This window comes from Podarcis cretensis (genome assembly GCF_951804945.1).
Source record: "Podarcis cretensis genome assembly, chromosome: 9".
NCBI classification, from domain to species: Eukaryota; Metazoa; Chordata; class Lepidosauria; order Squamata; family Lacertidae; genus Podarcis; species Podarcis cretensis.
In genome coordinates, this window is record NC_137178.1 from 55,428,756 (window position 1) to 55,453,433 (window position 24,678).

At 43.3% G+C, this 24,678-nt stretch overlaps 2 protein-coding genes across 6 annotated transcripts in view; one reads left to right on the forward strand and one right to left on the reverse strand.

Moving 5' to 3' along the window:
• The window catches only part of SCFD2 (sec1 family domain containing 2), a 155,725-nt gene extending 135,277 nt beyond the window's left edge, over positions 1–20,448 (reverse strand). The window contains exons 1-3 of one of the 2 annotated variants that reach the window (XM_079990038.1): positions 19,308–20,444; positions 17,878–18,046; positions 1,849–1,976 (exon numbers count right to left, since the gene is read on the reverse strand). In XM_079990038.1, coding sequence (XP_079846164.1) covers positions 1,849–1,976; positions 17,878–18,046; positions 19,308–20,166 — 1,156 coding nt within the window. In that variant the 5' untranslated portion in view covers positions 20,167–20,444. Of the gene's footprint in view, positions 1–1,848; positions 1,977–17,877; positions 18,047–19,307 lie in introns of both variants that reach the window. The other variant, XM_079990037.1, reaches the window with a different exon arrangement.
• Positions 20,449–22,857: 2,409 nt separating this feature from the next.
• Positions 22,858–24,678, forward strand: part of FIP1L1 (factor interacting with PAPOLA and CPSF1) — a 35,988-nt gene continuing 34,167 nt past the window's right edge. For 2 of the 4 annotated variants that reach the window (XM_079990041.1, XM_079990042.1), the window contains exon 1: positions 22,965–23,191. In XM_079990041.1, the coding sequence (XP_079846167.1) occupies positions 23,104–23,191 (88 nt within the window). In that variant the 5' untranslated portion in view covers positions 22,965–23,103. Of the gene's footprint in view, positions 23,192–24,678 lie in introns of all 4 variants that reach the window. The other 2 variants (XM_079990040.1, XM_079990039.1) reach the window with 2 other exon arrangements.

A 24,678-nucleotide genomic window follows, 5' to 3' on the forward strand; every position in this document is an offset into this window, starting at 1 on the left:
TGGTACTTCGGGTTACAGACTCCGCTAACCCAGAAACAGTACCTCGGGTTAAGAACTTTGCTTCAGGATGAGAACAGAAATCGTGCTCCGGCGGCACAGCGGCAGCAGGAGGCCCCATTAGCTATAATAATAATATTATTTATTATTTTTACCCCGCCCATCTGGCTGGGCTTCCCCAGCCACTCTGGGCAGCTTCCCAAAAAAATATAAAAATACTGTACTACATCAAACATTAAAAGCCTCCCTAAACAGGGCCGCCTTCAGATGTCTTCTAAAAGTCTGGTAGTTGTTGTTCTCTTTGACATCTGGTGAGAGGGCATTCCACAGTGAGAGCGCCACTACCGAGAAGGCCCTCTGCCTGGCTCCCTGTAACTTGGCTTCTCGCAGTGAGGAAACCGCCAGAAGGCCCTCGGTGCTGGACCTCAGTGTCCGGGTAGAACAATGGGGGTGGTATACTGGACCGAGGCCGTTTAGGGCTTTAAAGGTCAGCACCAACACTTTGAATTGTGCTCGGAAACGTATTGGGAGCCAGTGTAGGTCTTTCAAGACCGGTGTTATATTTTCTCGGCAGCCGCTCCCAGTCACCAGTCTAGCTGCCGCATTCTGGATTAGTTGTAGTTTCCGGGTCACCTTCAAAGGTAGCCCCACGTAGAACGCATTGCAGTAGTCCAAGCGGGAGATAACCAGAGCATGCACCACTCTGGCGAGACAGTCCGCAGGCAGATAGGGTCTCAGCCTACGTACCAGATGGAGCTGGTAAACAGCTGCCCTGGACACAGATTTGACCTGTGCCTCCATGGACAGCTGTGAGTCCAAAATGACTCCCAGGCTGCGCACCTGGTCCTTCAGGGGCACAGTTACCCCATTCAGGACCAGGGACTCCTCCACACCTGTCCGCCTCCTGTCCCCCAAAAACAGTACTTCTGTCTTGTCAGGATTCAACCTCAATCTGTTAGCCGCCATCTATCCTCCAACCTCCAGCTAAAGTGGTGCTTCAGGTTAAGAACAGTTTCAGCTTAAGAACAGAACTCCGGAATGAATTAAGTACTTAACCTGAGGTACCACTGTACAGGTGGGACGTGGGTGGCACTGTGGGTTAAACCACAGAGCCTAGGACTTGCCGATCAGAAAGCTGGCGGTTCAAATCTCTGTGACGGGGTGAGCTCCTGTTGCTCGGTCCCTGCTCCTGCCAACCTAGCAGTTCGAAAGCACGTCAAAGTGCAAGTAGATAAATAGGTACCGCTCTGGCGGGAAGGTAAACGGCGTTTCTGTGTGCTGCTCTGGTTCACCAGAAGCGGCTTAGTCATGCTGGCCACATGACCCGTAAACTGTACGCCAGCTCCCTCGGCCAATAAAGCGAGATGAGCGCCGTGACCCCAGAGTCGGCCACGACTGGACCTAATGGTCAAGGGTCCCTTTACCTTTACCACTGTACAGAATGAGACGAGAGCTGTGTCACAGCCGTAAGTGGAAACCGAGAAAACTGCAGTTTTTTGGGCACAGGAACAAGGCTCTGAATAACCCCTTCTGTCCCCAGGCTCATACTTCAAAGCATTAAAGGCAAGAGGTGACATTGTATATTTTTATGAGTGTATTATCAGCCTGTAAGTCAGGCTACAACTGCGTAACATTTTGAATCCATTTCAAAACACTGATTGATAACCCACCAAGCTCCAAAGAAACTGATTGCTAAAACACATGGCTCGTCACCAAACCGCAGTTAACAACGTCAGATTTATTTAAAGACAAATGATTTCAGAATGATCAGCATCTGAGAAATAGCTACACTGATTAAATGGCTGGACGCAGATTAAGAGTACGCACAGGCCCGCTCCAAGGCTTACTTACCCATGCTCATCTTGATTGGCAAATTTTCTCTGCTTGCAGCTTCCACTAGGTGTCTCCTGACTTCCATCACAGCTTCTTTCTGCTTGAAATTCATCAAGGACTCCCACAGAGATTTAGCAGCTGGATCACTATATATAAAAAAGAGAAAAAGCACCCAGGTTTACACCAAACATCTGCTAAGAATCAAGCAAACAGACTGGAGCTTAGTGATTTCTACAATGTGGATAGCCAATTTACTTTCAAGTACGGAAACAAAGCTCAACTTTTTCAGAAAGGGTTGCTCTCTCTTCAAACTAAGAATACATGGGCTGATTTGGTAACTTGTTATATTAACCAGAGGTTATCCATTTAATTGATTCTGTTAGCACAAAATTATTATGAGAATAGTTCAGCAGTGGCTTGCGCAAACAACCAAAGCTACTGAGAATATTGATGACGACGAAAACAGCAACAGTTTCAGTACAACAGACTTTCTTCTGAAATGTACTATACTTTTGAAACAAAAAGCTGTTCGCCAGGTTCAGAAGTAACGGTGGGCGTTGTGAAGCCATTGATACAGGCAGAATATTAAGCAAACGTTCATATGGCCATTGATGGAAAGTGGATCTGGCTGAGCTGGGAGGTGTTGCATTAAATCTCACCTCATTAATAAAGCTCACTGAAGTACAACAACTGAGGGAGGGACAAGCAGTGGTTTCAGACAAGGTTTCAGCACAGCAATAAAGGAGTTGGGAAGGGGTCCTATGCCACGGCCACTGCTGCTGTGCAACATGTCTTCTAATTTGCTCCCCTGCCTGCCCCTGACTTCATGCAAATCCAGGACTGTGTTGAGGCACTACAAATCCTCCAATGGGGGCTGCATGAGGATATAGATTTTTTGTTATATATGAAGGCATAACTTTATGCAGGGTCAATCTTGAATGGCGTACAAAAGTGCTCTATATCTCAAATATGCCAATATTAATTGTGATCACATGGAACTGTAACTTTTAAAAGAAAAAGAAAGAAAACTCAATACCCACGAGAAAGCTCCTTGGCAGAGACAAACGTTTATTGTCAAGTCATGCTAATATAGATTTTAAAAGTCCTGGAGGGCAATGATTTCCTTCCCTGGCTTTTGTTTCTTTACAAGCCAATTTCTTCCCAAAGTTGTAGGTTTGCTTTGCAAGGCTACTGGGAATTGTTTAAAAATATGTTGAGAATAGCAGACTCTGTTTAAAAGCAAAGTAGAAAATATGACAAACTGGCACATTTGAAGACTTGCAATATCAAAAGTGGATGTTTTGTAGACTTATTACTGCTTGCAAAAGATGGGGGAAAGGAGATACACACTGTTTCTACACACTTATTTCTATACACAGATTCAGCTGTCTAGCCAAGTGATACGATAGCACCAGGAATAGTATCTAAACAAATGGCTTTGGACAAAAATAAAATTTGTAGCTAAAGAGAGTATTTAATTGAGACTCCTGCCCTCCCACCACAATGCTTTCTAGTGATGGACTTAGCTTTCAGATTTGGACCTGGCAATTCTAACACATCTTCGTACCATGAGGGTTGTCTACTAATATGCCCTGTAAAGTAGGCAACCTCTGCAGCCAACAGCAGCCACACATTCCATGCAGGATACTGCTGCTAGTCTGCTAATACAACTGAGCTAGAGTCCACACTACCATTCATCAGATTTCTCAACATGATCAAAGTGATGAGGTTCTGCACAAATACTGCTTGCTTCCCCATGTTCTTCAAATCTCAGCTCTAGGGTCTGTTCTGAAGGCCCTAACGCAGACATGGAAAATGTGAATAAATAAATAAATATGTGCCTGAGCTTATTCAGAGTGCCTTGACCAAGAAAAACTGGCATTCACACGACTGGGACCAGGGCTTTTATGAGTTTTGGAGACAACTCAAAGAGAAAGCGTGCATGACCTTATATTCGTTCATTTGATGTTTAAATGTAAACTGTTTTGAAATCCCCCCCTTTAAAATATAAAGCAGCATAGAAATGAAATAAATAATAATAACAATAAGCTTCATGCGGGGATGGTGCCTTGACATTCCATTGTAGCGACTGTAACCCAGGGTTGAGGTGCCATTTGGCGATTAGCTTATATATGCCAGTTTCTAACAATGGTGAGAGTATGCAGAGCCGCCAAAACAGATGGACAGTACATGCAGTTTTGATAACGTGGATTCAGCCTCCAGTGCCCTGAAACAGGATACTGACACTATCAGAGTTACTCATAATGACTATTTGTCAAGCAAGCACCTTTGAAAACCGTGTGTGTATTACTAGACTCATGACTTTTGCTACAGGGCACCAGCACTCTTTGCTCGATAAGATTGCCTGTAATTCTGACACCCGAGAAAGCTTGGCTTCTTAATAGGCTTTCCTCCATCTCTTCGGTTCCAAGTAAATATGATAGGACAACTCACAAAGCATTCAAAGATCATGTTTCAGAGTGATCTCCAAAATCCCCAGGCAGGCTCCTGAGAAAGGGACTCCTCCTAAAGTCACATCCTGAGTAAACAATGCTGAATAGTTCAAGATTTTAAGGATTTTGTTTTATTTTATTGCAGACAGAGATGCTGTATCAGTTTACAGCTTGGTCTGAGTTTGAAATCATTTCCACTGCCAACATGACTTCTGTCTGAAATGAAACATTAAGCATGCATATATCCTGCTTTCGAACAAATGCCAGTTGGAGTTTGCCGGGAGCTAACAGGAAATGCTAATCTCAAGATAAAATGCAGCTCTGTTTTAATGCAGAAGCGTAAGTAGTGAACTGTGGTCCAATGAAATGTAAAGTAGGCAGTGGTTCTGGAGAAAGAGAGATACAGGGGCCTGTTTAGAAACTGTATCAATGTTGTCACAGAATCATAGGATTGTGGATCTGGAAGGTGCCATGAGGGTCATCTAGTCCAGCCCCCTGCAACGCAGGAATCTTTCACCCAACGTGGAGCTTGAACCCATGACTTTGGGATTAAGGGTCTCATGCTCTACTGACTATCTTTAATACCAATTTAGATTGTTAACTGTGTGTAGTGGGACAAAACTGGTGTTTCATGCCTAACTGAAGCCAGAGAGATACATTGTGTTAGGGTCAGTTTACAATGTGTCAAAAAAAGTGTTACCATCTAATTTGTGATATTACAGTTATAATAGTTAAGTGGAGGACATAGATTTTATACGCTTCAGTTTATTCAAAAAGTGATGGGTCCTTTACTGAGCATTCCATTCAAACATAGTGGTTCATAACTACAGGCCAATCAAAATTCAGAATTTCACTGAGAGCCTGGTACAGTGGTACCTCGGGTTAAGTACTTAATTTGTTCCAGAGGTCCCTTCTTAACCTGAAACTGTTCTTAACCTGAAGTCCCACTTTAGCTAATGGGGCCTCCTGCTGCCGCCGCACCGCTGGAGCATGATTTCTGTTCTCATCCTGAAGCAAATTCTTAACCTGAAGCACTATTTCTGGGTTAGCAGAGTCTGTAACCTGAAGCATATGTAACCTGAAGCGTATGTAACCCGAGGTACTACTGTAATTGGTTGGAGAGTTCCAACAGGAGAGAACGGAAAGGTAAGCTCAGCGCTGTTTAAGAGCCTGAGAAGAGAACCTTTGAGAAATGAAAGACGAGACTCTGAAGAAGCAAGGCAAAGAATGTGGTGTGGAAAGCAGCAGCAGTAGTAGCAGCCAGGACTAAAGTGGCTGAAGTCCAGAGAGAGGCTAGGACCTGAGAAATCCCTTTGGCAGAAGGCAGCTGACGATGAAGGAGCCAACACCTTAAAGATGAAGTCACTAAAAGCAGAAACTAAGGAGGTCTTCAATGGGAGAGGAAGACCACAGCAGCAGCCCTTGGGGAAAGTTGAAAGCAGTATGTCAGCTGCAGCGTTCAAAAGTTGCCAGGTATCAGGCAAATTTTATACCTGTCTATTGGCCACTTGCGATCAAGTAAAGAAGGCGTCTGGTGTCTCCACCATCTGGAGGTGAATACCTGGAGATCCTTGGATCTTGACTGTTTTTACACACTAGCAATACATCCTGTAGAACTCTATCCTACAGAACAGAATTCTATTCTATTCTATTCTATTCTATTCTATTCTATTCTATTCTATTCTATATTTTATTTGGACAATTAGAATGAATTTCAAGAACCAAAAAATCAGATTGGAAAGTATGATTTTTCAAGCCACCTGGCCCAAAAATGGCAACTAGGCATTATGTTTTGGCAACTGTAACTCAAGGAGCCATTTGGCACCTAGCCAAATCTGAGTTTCTAATACTGGTCAGCTGGTACTTTTCAGATGTGCTCAGTTATTTGCAACACTCAAAGTGTGGCAGGAGGCATGCACCGAAGTCCCCCCAATGCCCGCTCACACATTGCTTCCCCCCTGAACTTCCCAGTGTTGTGTGGGGTTGGTTTGTGGCGGCTTCTATTCATGCCTGCTCAAGTGGTTGGAGACCTTGTTTGATAAGTGTCTCCAATCTCAGGGACAGTTCCACAACATTCAAGAGAGCATGAGTCGGTGCCCCTGCAGAACCACTGCATTCAGTATGGGGATGGGGATGGTTTGGCACTGATCATGCACACCCCTGCCCTTGGCCATGGATACAGAGATCATGCATTCAGGGAAATGCCTTAGCATGCCTATAATTTATCGTGCATATTTGACAGGAATACCTGCAGTCAATAAAGGTAGGATAAATAAATGATAACAGGCCTTCCCTTTCAGGTTCTTGAATGTGTGGGAAAACAGGGTAGTGACATTTGCTGAGGGCTACTAACTTGTATAGACTTTTATGTTTATGGCCTATGCTGGTATCCAGTTTGAGAAATATACTCATGTAGAAAATTCTCACATACAAAGCAACTCCTTCACAAGGAACAACAGATTGAAAATATCCAACAATACTACTCCCACTTAGACTAATAAGTACAATCTGATACAGCAAACAATTCCCAGCTTCCTAGTCACAGACCATTATCCTCATTTGGATTAATGGCATTTAAAATTCCCATAATTTTTCAAAGCAAAACATGCAGTTGCATATTTTAAAAGCCAGACAGTCAACATTAAAGAACGTAAGCATTTTCTTGAGCAATTTAAGCTTATTCCTCAATTTCATTCCAACTCCTCAAGCCACTTTGATGGCGTAATCTGCTCTAGACTCAATTTAACTGTGTGTCTTGGCAAATACTCAAAAGTTAGAGATTATTATTTGATTCAGATGCCAAAAGGCTTAGAAATATATAGCCCTAGAAGCAGAGAAATAGTATCAGTGCCCCCCATAACCTACTTTTTGCATCTATGAAAGGAAACTGCCACATCCAAAGATCAAGTACTCAAATTAGTCCACTGCTGGCATAATCTGAGACATAAAACTATCATGGCATCAACAACTACAGAGTATTCAGTGCCCCAGTCAGATGTTACACACACTTTTCTGTGCATGAATAACTCATTCATCCCAGGGCTGGTCTGAAGGCAAATAATAAACCTTCCTTGACCGAAGAGGAGGCAAACTTCACAGTGTCTCAAGACAGATGGATGCCAACAACAAAATGTAAGGAAAATATTGTTCTATTCACTGCGTGCTTTTTCAAAATTCCCAGCCATAGATAGCAATTAATCACCTCAGCTATTCAGTTAAGTTCACCTGCCTACACATACCACAGCTAGTTATCTGAAGCCTAAATGAACAAAAAGGAAACATTGTTCCTTGCCTAATCATCTGAAGGCAATTTTTACTCATCACTTGTGACCAGGACAACTGTTTATAAGCCTGCATGACTGACCAGATGTAACTATTTTGCTGTTTAACCAGTACATCTAAATTTATGTGCAAAAAAGGCAGACTATATGCATCCTGTATGCGTACAGATATTTCCAGGGTGAGAGGAATCCCAGACATTGGGCTGTCCAGAGCCTATAAATATGACACTGATAATACTGAATATGAGAGACATGCTCAGTCCTAGTCCTAGTAATTTGAAATATTTTTCTAGTTCGGGAGATGGCATTATGGGAACTGGCTGTGCACCAAGATAATTTCTGGCACAGATATATTGTTACAAAAGCCCAGACCTGCCCCCTCTCTCTGCCAAGCAGTGGCCAGAGCGCATGGGGTCACAGGAGCAAAAACAGGGTCTGTGTCCCTTTGGAGAATGGAAGACATGACGGAGACTGTCATGCTTTAAGAGATATGGTTTATTCACATATTTATACCTTCAGTCTGCATGGAAGGGAGTCCAGATCCTACAGCATGGCCCAGAAGCCCCTTGCCCTCCCCCAGAGCAGCTACCCTGGCAACCTTCCAAATCTCTAGTCTCTGGTCACAGCTGGGGCAAGGAGTTGCTAACCCTCAAAGGCTCTCCATTGTAATGCTAACAGGCCTGCCCTTCCCTCAGCCAGCCAAACTGGTTTGCAATAGGTAGGCCAGAAATTCCCTGTTTGCCACAGCCCTGCAGTTTATGTTTTAGTCCAGGCGTCAGCAAACTTTTTCAGCAGGGGGCCAGTCCACTGTCCCTCAGACCTTGTGCGGGGGCGGACTATATTTGGGGGGGGGGGAGGAGAAGAAGAATGAATTCCTATGCCCCACAAATAACCCAGAGATGCATTTTAAATAAAAGCAAACATTCTACTCATGTAAAAACACACTGATGCCCGGACTGTCCGCAGGCCAGATTTAAAAGGCAATTGGGCCGGCTCCGGCTCCCGGGCCTTAGTTTGCCTACCCATGTTTTAGTCCATCCCCAATCAAAATCCTAGTATTTATTTGTTCCTAGTGTTTAGAGGGATCCCTTCCCCCCATTTCTATAACAATATTTAAGATTAAAAAGTGCCTATATTTAATTTTTTCTTGTTAATTCTTTGAGAGAAAATAAGATTTTCAAGATAAAAACATCACATATATCAGGTCAGGACTGCAGGACTGCTTTTAAAATATTGTTTCAGATGACATTATTTACCACTAATGTGTTTTGCATTCCAAGTAATGTATGATTTCTTAAGGGTGGTACAATTTGGGGACCTTCATACAAAGAAAAGACCCTTACACAGAAGATCAATTCATTGCAAATCAGCGTTTGTATGTAGGAAGCCATTTTCTGACCCTTTTCCTTAAAGTTAATATTATGTTTGTCTATTTTTTTTTGGGGGGGGGGAAACAAGATGGATAAATTATGGTACAAATGGGAATATAGATACTAGTCAACAGCAATTCCTTTTCCTTCATAGCTACAAAGGAATAGGTACAGGGTAAAAATCCATGATGCTTTTATTGCTTCTTTATATATGCAAAAGCAATTAGAAAGTGATTAATTTTAGACTGACAGTTTTAAGGAAAGCCTTCACTAGTTACTAGATTGCTCATCAATAAACAGAAACTGGATACATCACTTGGCCTTAAGAAATTCAGTGGCCTCAATTTCTCCTGTAAGAGAACACTTCTTTTGGTGCAAATGGATAAAGTGGTTTAGACATATGTTTTCAGAGGCATGGTGTGTGGAGACAGTGGGTTTCCAATTAAAAACATCTGGGAATATCCCAAGGCTATAACATTCCTGGAGTTCTTCCAGATTCAAGTGGCAACGATGATTTGCACGTTTGAGGGGGGAGGAAGCATTGTTTTATTCAACTGATGGCAAAAGTCAGTTTCCTAAACAAAAGTCTGTTTTGGAGAAGTGCGAAAGATATTGGAAAACATCTTTTTAAATGAACACCAGAGTAGCAATCAAACATTGACATAGCACACAATTTCTCCTGTTATGTTTCTGCTGCTAGTGGAATGTAGACTCATCTGCGTGCAATTCTCAAGGGTCTAAACATTATGAGCGGTCTTGGTAGCCACGTTAACATTTGTGATCACCCATAGCCTACCCGAATTCATCATGCAAAAGGCTGGGCTGGATAAATCCCAAGCCGGAATTAAGATTGCTGGAAGAAATATCAACAACCTCAGATATGCAGATGACACAACCTTGATGGCAGAAAGTGAGGAGGAATTAAAAAACCTTTTAATGACGGTGAAAGAGTAGAGCACAAAATATGGCTTGAAGCTCAACATAAAAAAAAACGAAAATCATGGCCACTGTCCCATCACCTCCTGGCAAATAGAAGGGGAAGAAATGGAGGAAGTGAGAGATTTTACTTTCTTGGGTTCCATGATCACTGCAGATAGTGACAGCAGTCACAAAATTAAAAGATGCCTGCTTCTTGGGAGAAAAGCAATGACAAACCTAGACAGCATCTTAAAAAGCAGAGACATCACCTTGCTGACAAAGGTCCGTATAGTTAAAGCTATGGTTTTCCCAGTAGTGATGCATGGAAGTGAGAACTGGACCATAAAGAAGGCTGATCGCCAAACAATTGATGCTTTTGAATTATGGTGCTGGAGGAGACTCTCGAGAGTCCCATGGACTGCAAGAAGATCAAACCTCTCCATTCTTAAGGAAATCAGCCTTGAGTGCTCACTGGAAGGGCAGATCCTGAAGCTGAGGCTCCAATACTTTGGCCACCTCATGAGAAGAGAAGACTCCCTGGAAAAGACCCTGATGTTGGGAAAGATGGAGGGCACAAGGAGAAGGGGATGACAGAGGACGAGATGGTTGGACAGTGTTCTCGAAGCTACAAACATGAGCCTGACCAAGCTGCAGGAGTCAGAGGAAGACAGAAGTGCCTGGCGTGCTCTGGCCCATGGGGTCACGAAGAGTCGGCCACGACTAAACGGCTAAACAACAACAATATCCTACCCACTCACCCCTGAATCTGTATTGAATCTCTGGCATGAGGTCTGAACCGATCACATTCTCCCAGTCCAAGACAGAGTTTGATAGAGACACAGTTGCACAGTTCAGAAACCCAGCACAATAACCACAGGGATGATCCTTGCATCCTCTCCAGAGGGATTTGTTATGTTGAGAAGCAAGCAAGCCCGGTCTTTCCAGCTTGCAAAGCTTGGAGCCAGGGTTTGTGGAGCTTCCTTGTAGGTGATCTACACACCCAAATCTCAGCCCAACAGTGAGGTTGGTATCAGTCTCTCTTCACCTCTAAACTGGAGAGGAATGTTAAGGTTCTTTTGCTACCCTCACCAGAAGAAAATGGAATGCTTCCCAGAGTGATAACGGGGGGTGGGATTTTGGTCTGCTTTCTATTCTAGTTCGTTTTTGTGAAAATAGTGAGCCAGAAGACGGCAAAATGTATTTCAGTTATTTAAAATATGAGCTATGGTATTTACGCACAAGAGATAAGCAAACATGTCAAGAGTTGTGCATCCTGGAAAAACTGTAAATGTGACTAGGTGCACAACATACCCCTGGGGATGTTTAATGGGATAAAATGAGCACAAGCTTGCCTGCTGCGGTCAACTAATTTTTTCAAAGCAGTATTTTTACTTGCCAAACCCACAAAAGTAAACCCATATCTTAAGCATGTAGCAAACATTTCCTGCATCCCAACATCTTGTAAACTTGTAGAAGAGGGCAAACATCTTAATCCTCAGTTTTTTTCTATTTAATGTTATCTAAATGGAACAGATAAACGCACACACACAAAATGTTCCGACAAAAAAATAAATCACAATATGTTCTTTGGATTTAGAATACCAGATAATGTTTTAAGGCATATTTGAGTGTCTGTGATAACAAATAACTTGATACACTTAGTCCCTGGATGTGCGCAATGCAATCCAGCTGTCTAGAAAATAAAATGTTTACAAAGGAAAAACATTCCATCTTTGTTTATTACATCCTGCAACACCAAGCTTCATAGGGCTAGCGTAGGATTTTTATTGTTGCTAATCCAGGAAATATAACTGATAGCACAATTCATTTCATTCTGTAGCCTTCAGCTTTTTCAGACCCAAAACCTAGCTTGCACACCAAACCAGAAACATGAGATTAATATCCAATTTATCTATGGCATGTTCATTCTCTCTTTCTCTTCTCTCTTTACAAGACTAAAGGCACCATTAGGGCCAACAAAATGTATTTTGCTATCTCAAGATGGTGCCTCCCTCATTCCATGACCAGAAGCTGATTGTTAATTTCACTTCAACACCAAAAATATGGTAGCATCTGATGCCAGCAGGGCAATTTCAAGGGGAATGACAGGCTGTGTAGCACATAAAGCTCTGATATCCCACTAAGGGAAATGGCTGGGAGGAGCTCAGGAAGAACAGTGAGGACCATTGTCATCACCTCAGCATCTGCCACCTAAGGCCTGCAGTACATCCCTGTCAGATCTCTCTGAAACATTTGATGCTGCTGTTCAGTTTACTAAGCAGCAAGTCTGTTCACTATGCCCATATTGGCCTCAAAGTCCTTTAAATTGCAGAAAATAAGGTAGGATTACAGATGAAGCTAGGAAGGTTTTAAAATATAAAGCTCCACTTGCCTACCACTAGGTGGCAAATTCCTAAAATGATGTATAATTCTATTTTTTTTAGGGGGGGGTAGGGAAACCCCTTTGTGCTAGCAGGAATCCTTGCACTGTCTTCCCCAAGCGTGGTGGGTTAATGGAATCTGAGCAGTGATCCTTCAGATTCACAAACTCACTTGTTCCTGAACTGTTAGTTCTTAGGTGTACTATAAAAAAATATATTAATACATTGTCTGTCACATTACGCTTTTAAAAAGTTCTGATCTTTATAGCATGTCTGTTCCTTGACAATTCATTAGATACGTAACAGTTTTAAAACATGCTTCTTTTGTGCTTTAAAAGTGCAAACAGTTACTTAATAGGAAAAGAAAAGAAAAGGCTGATGGAAGAGGAGTCAATAACAAGGTGCTGACAGCTGAATCTACATTCAGGGATTGTAACCACGGCCAAGTCCATTTTTGCAGATGTGGCAGCTAGTTACGCAGAGGACGCTTCCTGGTGCATGCAGAACACTTCGTTCATATCTATATGGAGTAGATTTAAATAAGGCAGCTCAAAATATATTTAGGTTATTTTCATTTACTCACCCATTTACTCTATATAAGACAAAAAAAAATCTGATGCTACAGAATGAATAGAATTTGCTTCCATCTGAATGTTTTTCTATTTGGAAAGAGCTATCATTTGCTACAAGACACTCTGACTGCTTCCTTATCCTCTTGTTTCCTCTGGGTTTAAACTACATCCATCAAAACAATTCATACAGTTTGTATCAATCATCTATTCTAATATATATTGTAAAGCTTCTATGGATATTAGTATGACACAGGATACCCATGCCTCCCCCTCCCCAATTTTAATTTCTGTCATAAAAATGTAAACTTCTAAATAGTTTTTATGCGGATGTCAAACAATTATAGTATATAAGCTTGAAAATTTTATATCGTCAACAATTTTAGGTTATATTTTAGTGATTAAGATTTAAATTATATATTTTTAACTGTTGCTAAATCTGTATTGTCCCTGTTATACCCAATGTAAAGTCAAATGTATTTCTATCGTGTTTTATGACTTTCCTGATATTGTATGTGAGCTGGAACTGGTCTGTGACCGAAATAATAAAATTTTTATTATCATTATTATTATTATATCTTCAAGGCTAAGGATTTGCAGCTGAGCAATCTGAGTGGATTATGAACTGATTTCTCAGACAAATGTTACTGCATCACTGACAGCACAGCCATGGGGAGACTGGAATTTTGCATGTTTCACAAAGTTCTATAGTGCCCAATAAATTTTGCACATTTTCCGTGGGTGCCCAAATATAGAAAGTAGTATCACCTTTATTTTCTTTCTTTAAATATTTATAAACTGCACTTTCATTAAAAAACCCACAATGAGGGAGTTCATGTTACCATTGTGTACACACACACACGCGCACACACACACACACATTGTGTATATACACACACACACAACTTTATAGTTATGATCCATAAGTTTTATTTCATAATATATAAACTATATACTTAAAGAAAAAAAGATTATCACTCTCCAAAAATATATATTCTCTGCAATCCATTTCTACTAAATGACCAATGTGTCAGCAATTATAGCAAGAAGGTTTTCTCGATGGAAAATTCTGCACATGACTAATATGATTTAAATAATTTTAAGGACATTGCTGCATTTTTCAGTTTTTCAAGTGGTTGTGTTCAAAGTCCAATAACTTTAAGAGAACAGAGAATTTAAAATTTTCATCTTTAAAGAAGTTAATTGTTTCCCTAGATTTAAGTAAAGACTCTGCTTTATAGCCCTACATCAACCATAAATATTCATTAAATCTGCTTGCTAACTCCATAAACTAAGCCCAGATGTTTTGGCTGGAAACACATTTATTTATTTATTTATTTATTTATAAATAAATAAATAAATAAATAAATAAATAAAATAGATATAGCATGCTGTAGAGAAAGGAGATCTTCTTTCTCCGTTATCCCAATACATTTGAAATACTTAGAGGAAACATCTATTAAAATGTGAACTACCTGACGGTGGATTCCAAACTCTAGGTGTGTGTATATCTCACACACACCAGTATTCAGAAATAACAAATTCTACAAAATTCCCATCACTGCCAACAAACATTTTATGAAGAATGACATCTGATCCGAAGTTCACTGCCAAAACAGTAATTCAATTCAAATTTAAATGGACTTCTTTCAGAGTTGAATATTGCAAACATTAGTTCAGACTACAGTTTAGGATGCATTTCACAAGTCTAGCTAACTGCAGCCAAATGTTTAGCAGATTATTTCAAATCAGTATCTGAACTCCTCTACAGCTAAGTCTTATGGACCTGCCTTCATTTTGCATTTCCTCTCCTTCCCAGATTCCCTTCCCCAAGTATTCTGTTATTCTCTTCTTCCCTACAGCCCAGTCTTCCAATACTCCTTTCCCGGGCCCTTGCTTTCCTAAATGTCCACTTCTTTTTCGCTCCTTCACTTTCCCTGCCAGTCCCTTATTTAGGATCTGAGCAACTGAGCCAATGGCAACCAGAGACACTTGGAGCAGGAGTGGTTGGGGCTGATGGGAATTGGAGTCCTACAGTATCTGGTGAACCACAGATTCCCAACCCCAGCATTATGGCAAATCTGGTAGTAGCTCTTCAAAAATTCCACACAGACTTCTTTCCTGGCCCTACCTGGAGATGCCAGAGGTTAAACGTGCGAATCTCTGCATACTAAGCATCTGATCCACTTTTAAGCTTACAGCTCTCACAGCAAAATTCCTAAGCATTTTATAGTACAGTGATGGAAAGCAACCATCCAAGTCACTCTTGTGTCTGACACAATGCTTGAGGGAACAATGTACACAACTGCCTCAAAAAACAAAGGTTTTACATAAAAATGGGCCTTCTCTGGGGTAGCTCCCACTTGTGGAATGCTTTCCTCAGGGAGGAATGCCTGGTGCCACCACTATCTGATTTTTAGGCACCAGGCAAAAACTTTAATCATCCGTTCTGTAACGTTAGACTGTTTTGCCTCTTTTTATTTGACAAATGTTCTGTGACATTGGGGCGGTGGTATTTCTGTATTGGTGCTGGAGGAGACTCTTGAGAGTCCCGTGGACTGCAAGAAGATCAAACGCCTCCATTCTTAAGGAAATCAGCCCTGAGTGCTCACTGGAAGGACAGATCCTGAAGCTGAGGCTCCAATACTTTGGCCACCTCACGAGAAGAGAAGACTCCCTGGAAAAGACCCTGATGTTGGGAAAGATGGAGGGCACAAGGAGAAGGGGACGACAGAGGACGAGATGGTTGGACACTGTTCCCGAAGCTACCAGCATGAGTTTGACCAAACTGCAGGAGGCAGTGGAAGACAGGAGTGCCTGGTGTGCTCTGGTCCATGGGGTCACGAAGAGTCGGACACAACTAAACAACAACAAAAATTCTGTATTGATTTACTATGAATGTTTGTATGTGATGCCAATAAAAGGTTTGATGATGATGATGATGACTCTTCCACTCATTTTGGGGGGTGGGGGGGTGAGTTGGATCTGCTATTTTACACATCTTATCAGTGAATATTTTAGGTTGCATTTGTTCTTGTGTCACTCTGTTCTGTCTTAGTTAGACCACACTTGGAATACTGTGTGCAATTCTGGCCACCGCAATTTAAGAAGCATGTTGACAAGCTGGAAGGTGTGAAGAAGAGGACAACCAAGATGATCAAGGGTCTGGAAACTAAGCCTTACAAGGAGCGCTTGAAGGAGCTGGGTAAGTTTAGAGGAGACTGAGAGGAGATATGATAGCCATCCTCAAATACCTTAAGGGCTGTCACATGGAGGAGCATGCTTGTTTTCTCATGTTCTGGAGGGTAGGACTCAAACCAATGACTTCAAGTTGCAAGGAAGGAGATTCCAAATAAACATTCGGGGGGAAACGTTCTGACAGTAGGAGCTGTTCTGCAGTGGAACAGACTCCCACAAGAGGTGGCGGATTCTCCTTTCTTAGAGGTTGTTAAACAGAGCTTGGATGGCCATCTGTCATGGATGCTTTAGCTGAGATTCCTGCATTGCAGGGGGTTAGACTAGATGACCCTTGGGATCCCTTCCATCTCTCTGATTCTGTGAAATAAATATATAATAAAAATAATACAGATTTCAAGAGCAGCTCAAATGCAGTATCTGTGACTGTCCCAAGAGCTATGTGTACTTCCTTCCCATACATAGGGGAAAGTGGTTTTAAACTTGGGCTAAAGATGTCAGTGCTTGGAATGAACTAGTTCACTGAACTAGGTGAAAAGTCTCTGAACTACACGTGAAAGTAGTTCCCATAATTCCTGGGTGAATTAGTGGTCACTTAAGTAATTTTCCGGATAGAACTTCAATTCATCTCCATTCCATTCCCCACCTGCCCTGCAGAAGGCCTAGACTCTTACTTTTCTTTCAAAAAGAAGTCAATTGGAGTTGGAAAGCAAAGCGTGGAGGCAGCTTTTTATGACTTATTAGGCAAATACAGAGTCACTGTTGTTGCTAAGGTCATTTAGTCACTTAATCATGGCTGCCAAGTAATTAGAAAGAAGGGGTGTGAGGCATTTCTTGTATCATCCCTGTTGAAGAGTATAGTCATACCTCGGAAGTTGAACGAAATCTGTTCCAGAAGTCTGTTCGACTTCCAAAACATTCAGAAACCAAAGTGTGGCTTCTAATTGGCTGCAGGAAGCTCCAGCAGCCTGGCAGAAGCCCCGTCAGACATTCGGGTTCCAAAGAACATTTGCAAACCGGAACACTCACTTTTGGGGTTGCAGCATTCAGGAGCCAAAATGTCTGAGTACCAAGGTGCTTGGGATCCAAGGTACGACTGCATCTCTGTTTTCCAATAGCAGTACCTGTTGGGTACTTGTGTGGCTGCCATAAACAGGGCAAGTCTACTTTGGGACCCTTCAGCACAATAGCTTGTAAACATTCTGAATGTTGAATTGGGGGGGGGGGGACGACGACGAACGATGATGCTGATAAACTTTTTATAAGCTAAAACATTCATTTGCATGTAGAGCTATAGCTCACTTGGTAAAGCATGAGACTCTTAATTTCTGAGGCATGGGTTTGAGCCCCACGTTGGGCAAAACGATTCCGGCATTGCAAGGGGTTGGACTAGATGATCCTCATGGTCCATTCCATCTCTACCATTCTCTGATCCTATTAACTTGAACTGAACTAGTTCCTTCTTGTATAGCGGGAACCTGAACTAGATCCCTTTTTAAATTATCTTTCTGAACACTTGAAAGGATACATGGGCAAAAGAAAATCACTCTACTAGGCAGACACCATTTTAGATGATATCAACGATGATGCAATAGCAACATTTTTGTATGTGAAATTGCCATCATATTGTGGTGTTTGAGTTAATGATCAATATCTGAATAGACAATAGTAAACGTCAACTTTCTGGCAGCTTATGGTTGGCATCACAATACAGATGCACGTATACATCCAGCCTACATTTTCAATTTCCAGCCCAGAAAAGGAATATGCATCCAAAACCTGCTTGTGACTACATCTCTATTTTGCTGGGTTAGGTAACAGTGCAGAACTCAAATGCAACATAGCTTTTAAAGAATACCACACACATGGAAGCTTCTTACTTTGGTTGTGCCAAGCAGCCTGGTGCTACAATAGTGCAACTTGCATCATCACTCTGCAGGTTTGTAAGTTCTACCATGTTGATCATCACATCATTTGTATGACCTGGAAGTTTGGGAAGAGAAGAGAGTATCTTCTCCGCTAGGTTGTCACCATGATGACCAACTGCTCCTGAAAAAGAATAATCCATTGACTTAGCAAAAGGTTTATTACATGAAATGAGCATTCAGAACAAAACAAAATCATATGACTGTGTACACAAGAAGAACAGCTGAACGATGAATTTTAGAAGTTGACCATTTGGAAGACAGGTATTCAAACAAAGATCACCATAACTGTATAAAATGAATTCACACTCTATTCACATAGAGGAAAAACAGTAAACTAGATCCCGGTGTCTAGATCTCTTATATACAACCATGATTTGACAGTAATTGGAAAGCTGGTTAAATCCTGACAGATGGGCACATATCACAGAAGTATGTTTACACTTTAACTGGCATCTCAAAGGTTTATTAACTTGGGATGGATTTGAAATAATCTACGGTCTCCAAAACTGCCTTGGCAAGCCACTTGGATTCTTCCATAATGTTATCACTACTGCCTCTTTCAAGGAAGATGGGAATTATGTCCTCTCTTAAAGTGACACTAACCACCTCCAGGGATCCTACTGAAAGCTCATCCCTGGAAGATTTCACCAGCCAGGAAGAGCAGGAACCCAAAGAACAAGATGTTTCAACCCTTGGAATCACTTGCCAACCTGCTCAAGTTACGCAAGCTGAAAAGTATCCCTAACAGCATAACCAGACAGTGTTAAGGGGCGCCTGTCTCCAACTCTTTAAAGAACCACAATATCCAAGTCAGAGTAAATACAAACAATTATATCAACAAACTGTAATGCCTTGGTCAAGCTTGACTCAATGGGCCTATAATCATGCATGGCCAAACTTGTCCCTCCATCTGTTTTGGGACTACAACTTCCATCATCCCTAGCTAACAGAACCAGTAGTCAAGGATGATGGGAATTGTAGTCCCAAAACAGATGGAGGGACAAGTTTGGCCATGCCTGGCTTATATAGTAGCCCAAACTTGATCAGATAAGGAGCTATCCCTGACAATGAAGTCATTGCCAGTTCACTCACCTACATATAACCTTCCCTTACTCCAGTACAGAAAACCAGATTTAAAGTGTTTCTTAACATATGTGTTTGGCGATTTCATTTGAGGCAGGTGCTGCTCCAGCCAAAGTGGCCCTGGTGTTTATGCTGAAATCTAGGAGCCTTAGAACACTCATTTAAGACTGCCTCCACCAACTCAGGGATGTTAGTGGTTCCGTTCAGAAGTTCCTACAGTAACATACAAAGGTTAGTATTCTTGTAACGAAGAAATAGCTTCAAGAAGAAACAAACTGTTAATCCCTCAAACATCTTACCTATCAAATCTAATGTCCTGTCCACGAAGATGACAGAAGCTCTGTGTTGTGCAGTTTTCCTTCTGGTCTTAGCCTGGGCATAATTTGCCAGATCCCCTGCAATTATCTTACTTATCGTCCCAACAGCAAAACATTCCTCCCGCACACTGAGGTACTCAAACAAGCTGTTGAAATCAGAAACCAAGGACCTGATCTGAAGCTGCAACTCTGAAGACAGAGATGAAAAATCAACATCACTCAAGTGGGAAATTTTCTTCTTCTCCGGTCTAGCTTTATTGATCCGAGTCAAATCCTCAGCCATCAAGGGGAAAAACAAGGAGAAGGCAGGTGCTACAAAGAGATGAGGCGAGATGGGTGCCAAGAACAAAGGGGCGTGTTGAACCTCTGCAGTGTAGTTCATGTTTCCCATCCACTGGCAGAGCTTCTCTTCAAACTGTTCAAAGACCACCCGGCCGACACCTTCAACCTCAGTAGTGCCAGGGGCATTGTGGGCCTGCAAGTGCACTGCATGGCTGACAGCTGTGAAAACCACGCAGTACTGGAAGTTGCTGAGAGTGACAATGTCACGGATTATGTCCACCGTTCTGCCTTTCAGCAAGCTGCCCACCACAAAGACAGCTTTGGGCTGGTCCGCGCCTCCAGATTCAAAGCTGGAAAACTCCTTGACATTGATCGCCCCAGCCTGCAGCAACTTCCCGGCTCCTCCGCACGTCCAATGAAGGCTTTCGGCGCAAGCAGGGTCCATGAACACAACAGCCTGCTTTGCCTTGGCAAACACCTGCCCCCAAGCTTGCTGGCAGAACTGCGACATCCCAGCAGGGGCTGTGGGAGAGGAAGAAGTGGTGGAGGAGGAAGACATCGTGGGAGAGGATTGCTGGAGTCCCCCTGGCACTTCTCAATGGGTACCACTCCAGACGTGGGGCTGCAAGAGGTGTCAGTGAGGCAAAAGTGAAAAGAACCCTTTACTATGTGTTGAAGCGGGAAGCGCACCTCCGAGGCCTGTCAGGCGGCGCGGGATACTTAAATCAGGCTCATCCTAAGCCACTTCGGCACTTCACAAGCGGGTAGCGGAGTTGACAGCACCGTCGGCCTCTGCAATCCGCACACACCTATCTTTGCAGCTGTCGCGCGATGCGACGTCATCTTCCAGCTCCCGGCTCCAATTGGCGGGCCGGGGAGACCAGGGGGCGGGGCGCTCTTTCGGGCGTTTGTAACAACGAAGCTCTTTGGCCGGCAAAGCGCCCCTCTCATCTGAGGGCGGAAGTTCGCCTACCAACCCGGAAGAGTCGCGGAGGCTGAATGGAGCCTGGGCAACGTGTAGCGGGGCGGGACTTTTGAGGGTTTTTGCCGGGCGTTTCTCTTACTGTTTTCGGTTCTGAACTGTTCTTGTCACGCTCGCCTTATTATTATTTTTTTAAATGACGGTTTTGAATGACAAAATAGTATTCGATGGTGTTTTCATGTCCTAGTGATAGCAACAGCACACCCAAGACTAGCTACAGGTCTCGTCGGCTCGCACAATCGTCTCATCAAATTTAATATCTGTTAAACAATATATTGTTGAATGTCATAAATGCCTGAATTCCGTAGAGACTTGTTATAGTTGCACTGATTAAATGTGCGTGGGGGGGTGAAGGTTTAACAGGAAAATAATCTGAGAGTTTGAGTTTTAGAGGGGAAAGGGTTGAAACTAGTTATTTTTAATTAATGGGTAAGGTTGCAGTCCTAGCTGTACCTAACTTCACGTGAGCACCATTGAGTTTGGTGGGGCTTTGTTCTGAGTGAACAGGTTTAGGTTTGTAGCCCCATTAATGTAAAACATTTATTACCCATTCTTCAATGCAAATACAGTTCTAGAACAGGTTGCAATTAAAACTAATCCACCTGCTTGGGAACATTGACTTAATAAGCAAGTCAGCTAAATTGCAGCCAGCCAGCAATAAGATAAGCATAGATCACGATCCTTTTTGTAATCCATGGAATAAGAGGAGAGTGCTGTTGTACTCAGGTCCTGTTCACAAGCATTTTATACATGAGATGGGATGGTGGATCAACCTTTGTTCTAATCCAGCAGTACCATCAGGTAGAAGTCCTTGAACATATTTAAATAAGCATGTATATCTACACAACACTGGGAGTGTTATGAACAACTAACTTCAGCAAAAAAAAAAAAAGGTGTGCAATTCTTAAACCAGCCCTCTACAAAAGTCCACACAATCCAGACTACAAACTACAAAGCACTTCAGGAAGACAGCAGGAACAACAAAATACTGAGATGTATTTCTGGATCTGTTATTCAAGATTACTTGAGTAAATGGACAAAGTTACAAAGAAGCTATCAATAGCTAATCTGTTCTGGGGGAAAACCTGTTTTCAAAAGTCATTAATGCAAGTCCCTTTCGTAAATATGATTTAATTTGAATCAATATTCATTCACCAGGCCAAACCATTTTAATGCCATTGTTGAGCCATGGAACATGTGAAGTGGTAGCAAATAGAGTATAAGTATATGCAAATTGTTTCCCCCCTCCCCACTGAGTGACTTAAATAAATTTATCAACCTGGATGCCTCCCAAAACAAATGGTCTGATATAAAGGCAGGCCTTAAAGCTAGCACCTCTTATTTTAGAAATAAATTGCTAATGCTGATTAAAGGAGCTGACTTCTCTTCACTAGGCCAACTCTACCACAAGCTGAAGACACTGAGGAAAAAAAGCAAAGGGACTTACAGAATGGAAGGTTGGTAAAGGTTATGTTTAAAGGCACAGGGACTATAGAATCAAATTAAGGTGTTTAGATGGGTGGAAAAGAGAAGATCCCAGTGGCTTCAGTTGTACAGTCTCAGCGAGCACTTAGCAGGCATAAAAACAGCATTCTAATATCCTAGAAATAGGAAATGCCACTCTAACCAGGTAGTGAGTGGGAAACCTGGCTGGTACATCAAAACAAAACTACCTCGCTTAAGAAGGAAAAGTGCTTTGCAGTAACAGTCCAATCATATGCCTCAAATCACACCCCCTTTTTGCAATAAGAGAACTAATTAAAACTGGATAAAAAATATAATCTTTAAGCATCTGGTTTAAGTCCCTTCCACGGGGGCACCTTGCAAGTAGATACACACACCTTTGAGAAACAGGTGAGCCGTTTGAGTGGGTTGAGAATGCATCTCACGTGCGTTTGTGTGAGACGAGTGCATTAAATCCTCTGGGCTGCACGCATCTGACTACAGCACTGACTTTGTAACTACTTTGCAATTGTGGTTTCAACACTACTGCGTGTCCCAGCTACCCTCAGTGGGGCGGATAAAGTAGTGCTGGCGTGCAGGTGTTGCTGCTCAGGGACAACCCCACACCCGTTTTTTGGGGGGGAGGATCTCCTCAGTTTCCCTGTGCACTCTTGTCCTGGGCAAGTAAGCCCCGCTGAGATCAGCAGGGCTTACTTCAGAGTAAGCACGCTTAGGGTTGGCAGAGAAAGGCTTTCGGCAGGAAAGCGGCGCCCACCGACGGGGCCCAGGCCTGCCCCTTCCCGAGCGTGTCAGTCGCGCAGCGGCGGCGGAGGGGAAGTGCAGGCCGAGGCGCCGTCGCGCTTGCCGCCGCCGCTCGGCTTCTCCGGAGGCGGGAGAGAGAGAGAGAGAGAGAGAGAGGCAGCGGCAGCCATTGTTGTTGTCCTTCCTCCTGCCGCCGTCAAGAATCAAAAGCGGTCGAGGTTGGGGGGGGGGGCGCACTGCGGGACTCGCCTCAGCGAAGCGCAAGCGGGCCTTCCTCGTGCAGAATCAGCAGCAGCAGCAGCAGCAGCCATGTCGGCCGGCGGCGAAGTGGAGAGGCTGGCGGCGGACCTGAGCGGGGCCGGCGCCGGGGATGAGGAGGAGGAGTGGCTCTATGGCGGTACGAAGCGTTTCTCAAACCCCACCACCACCACCACCCCCCTCTCTCCTTTCTTCAAGCTGCTCTCCACCTCCCCACGCCGCCATTATGCTGCTTCCCGGGCCGGGCCGCCCCTCCTCGGGTTTCGGCCGGCGGGAAACGCTAGGCCCTGCCCGGCAGCGTGTCCGTTGCCAGGCCGCGGCCGGGCCTGCTTTTTCCGCGGCCGGCTTTTCGGGCTCCCAAAGGACGGGGAGGCCTCTGGGAAGGAGGCGGGTTGCCCTTTGCAGCGCGGCACCTTCCCCCGCCCGCCTTTATGCCGTTTGCCCGTCTCCTTAAGGGAGGCTCGGGAGGCCCCGCTGTGGGTTGGAAAGCGAATAGGCACACCGGGCCCCATCGTACATTCACCGGTGAAGAGCCCCGCTGAACTTGCGCATGCATATGGGGTTTTTTTAAGCAGCCGAGAGGGGCCCCCTGGATGTAGTTGGGGTGCCTTGTGAATCGATTTGGGTCTTCGTGAAAAAGGAAAAGGAAATAAGTCACGGTCTGATTCCAGGCCTCGTGCTTTGGTGGGAGACTCCTCCCTGACTCTCCATAGCCCTGGGTTTTGTTTTTTTTTTAATACTCCGCCCACCAGCTTTTTAATACGTTTTAACTCGACCACCACAATATCGAGGCACTTCCTTTCTCTCTGGAGTTGGCCAAGGCCTTTGGACCCGTAGCGATTTTTGAACATTTTGTTGTTATGAGTGGTAAGGTAAATCAGGAATACTGGGGGAGTTGGAAGGCTGCCAGCAGCAATGCACCAACCTGTTTTGGTCCTTTGCCTGCCTTCCTGCCTGAGAGACATGGGGAAGCCCAAGGTGTTCAGAAACACATTTATTGAGCTTGTTTCTAAACAGTACAAAGATAGTAAGGAGAAAGTAGACAGGTAAGGCACAAACATTATGTCATTATGCTGAGGCTGATAAGTTAAATTTGTATACCACCCTTATTCCATCGATCTAGGGGCAGTTCACAACAGAAATATACAAGATAAAAACACAAGATACATAATAAAACAAGAACACCCCTCCCTCTAGGTTGCTGCTTTACTGGAGGTGTGTGTCCCTGTGTGTTTAAGGGACAAGGTTACAGCTTGTAAAAGAAAAGGCAGGAAGCAGGTTACAACTCACTAAAGAAAAAGTACAAAGAAAACACAGCTCACATGTGTTGGTGCAGAATCAATACCATACCAAAAGCAAATAAATAGGTTATTGGTGGGGTGGGGTGAGTTGTCCACTGGAACTTCTTGTCCAGGTGCTATACAAATTGCCCATGCTACTGCAAGAAACCCCAAGTTATGCCACCTCTTACATGGAAATGCTGTACGCACTTCAGCAGAGATGGGAAAATAGACATATATGTGGATATCACAGCGACTCTTAAGGCTTTAGGGTTGATAACCTTCTAACAGCTATGTTTAGAACTGCCATGGCGAGATTTGAATCAAAAGTTGGATTCTTTGAAAT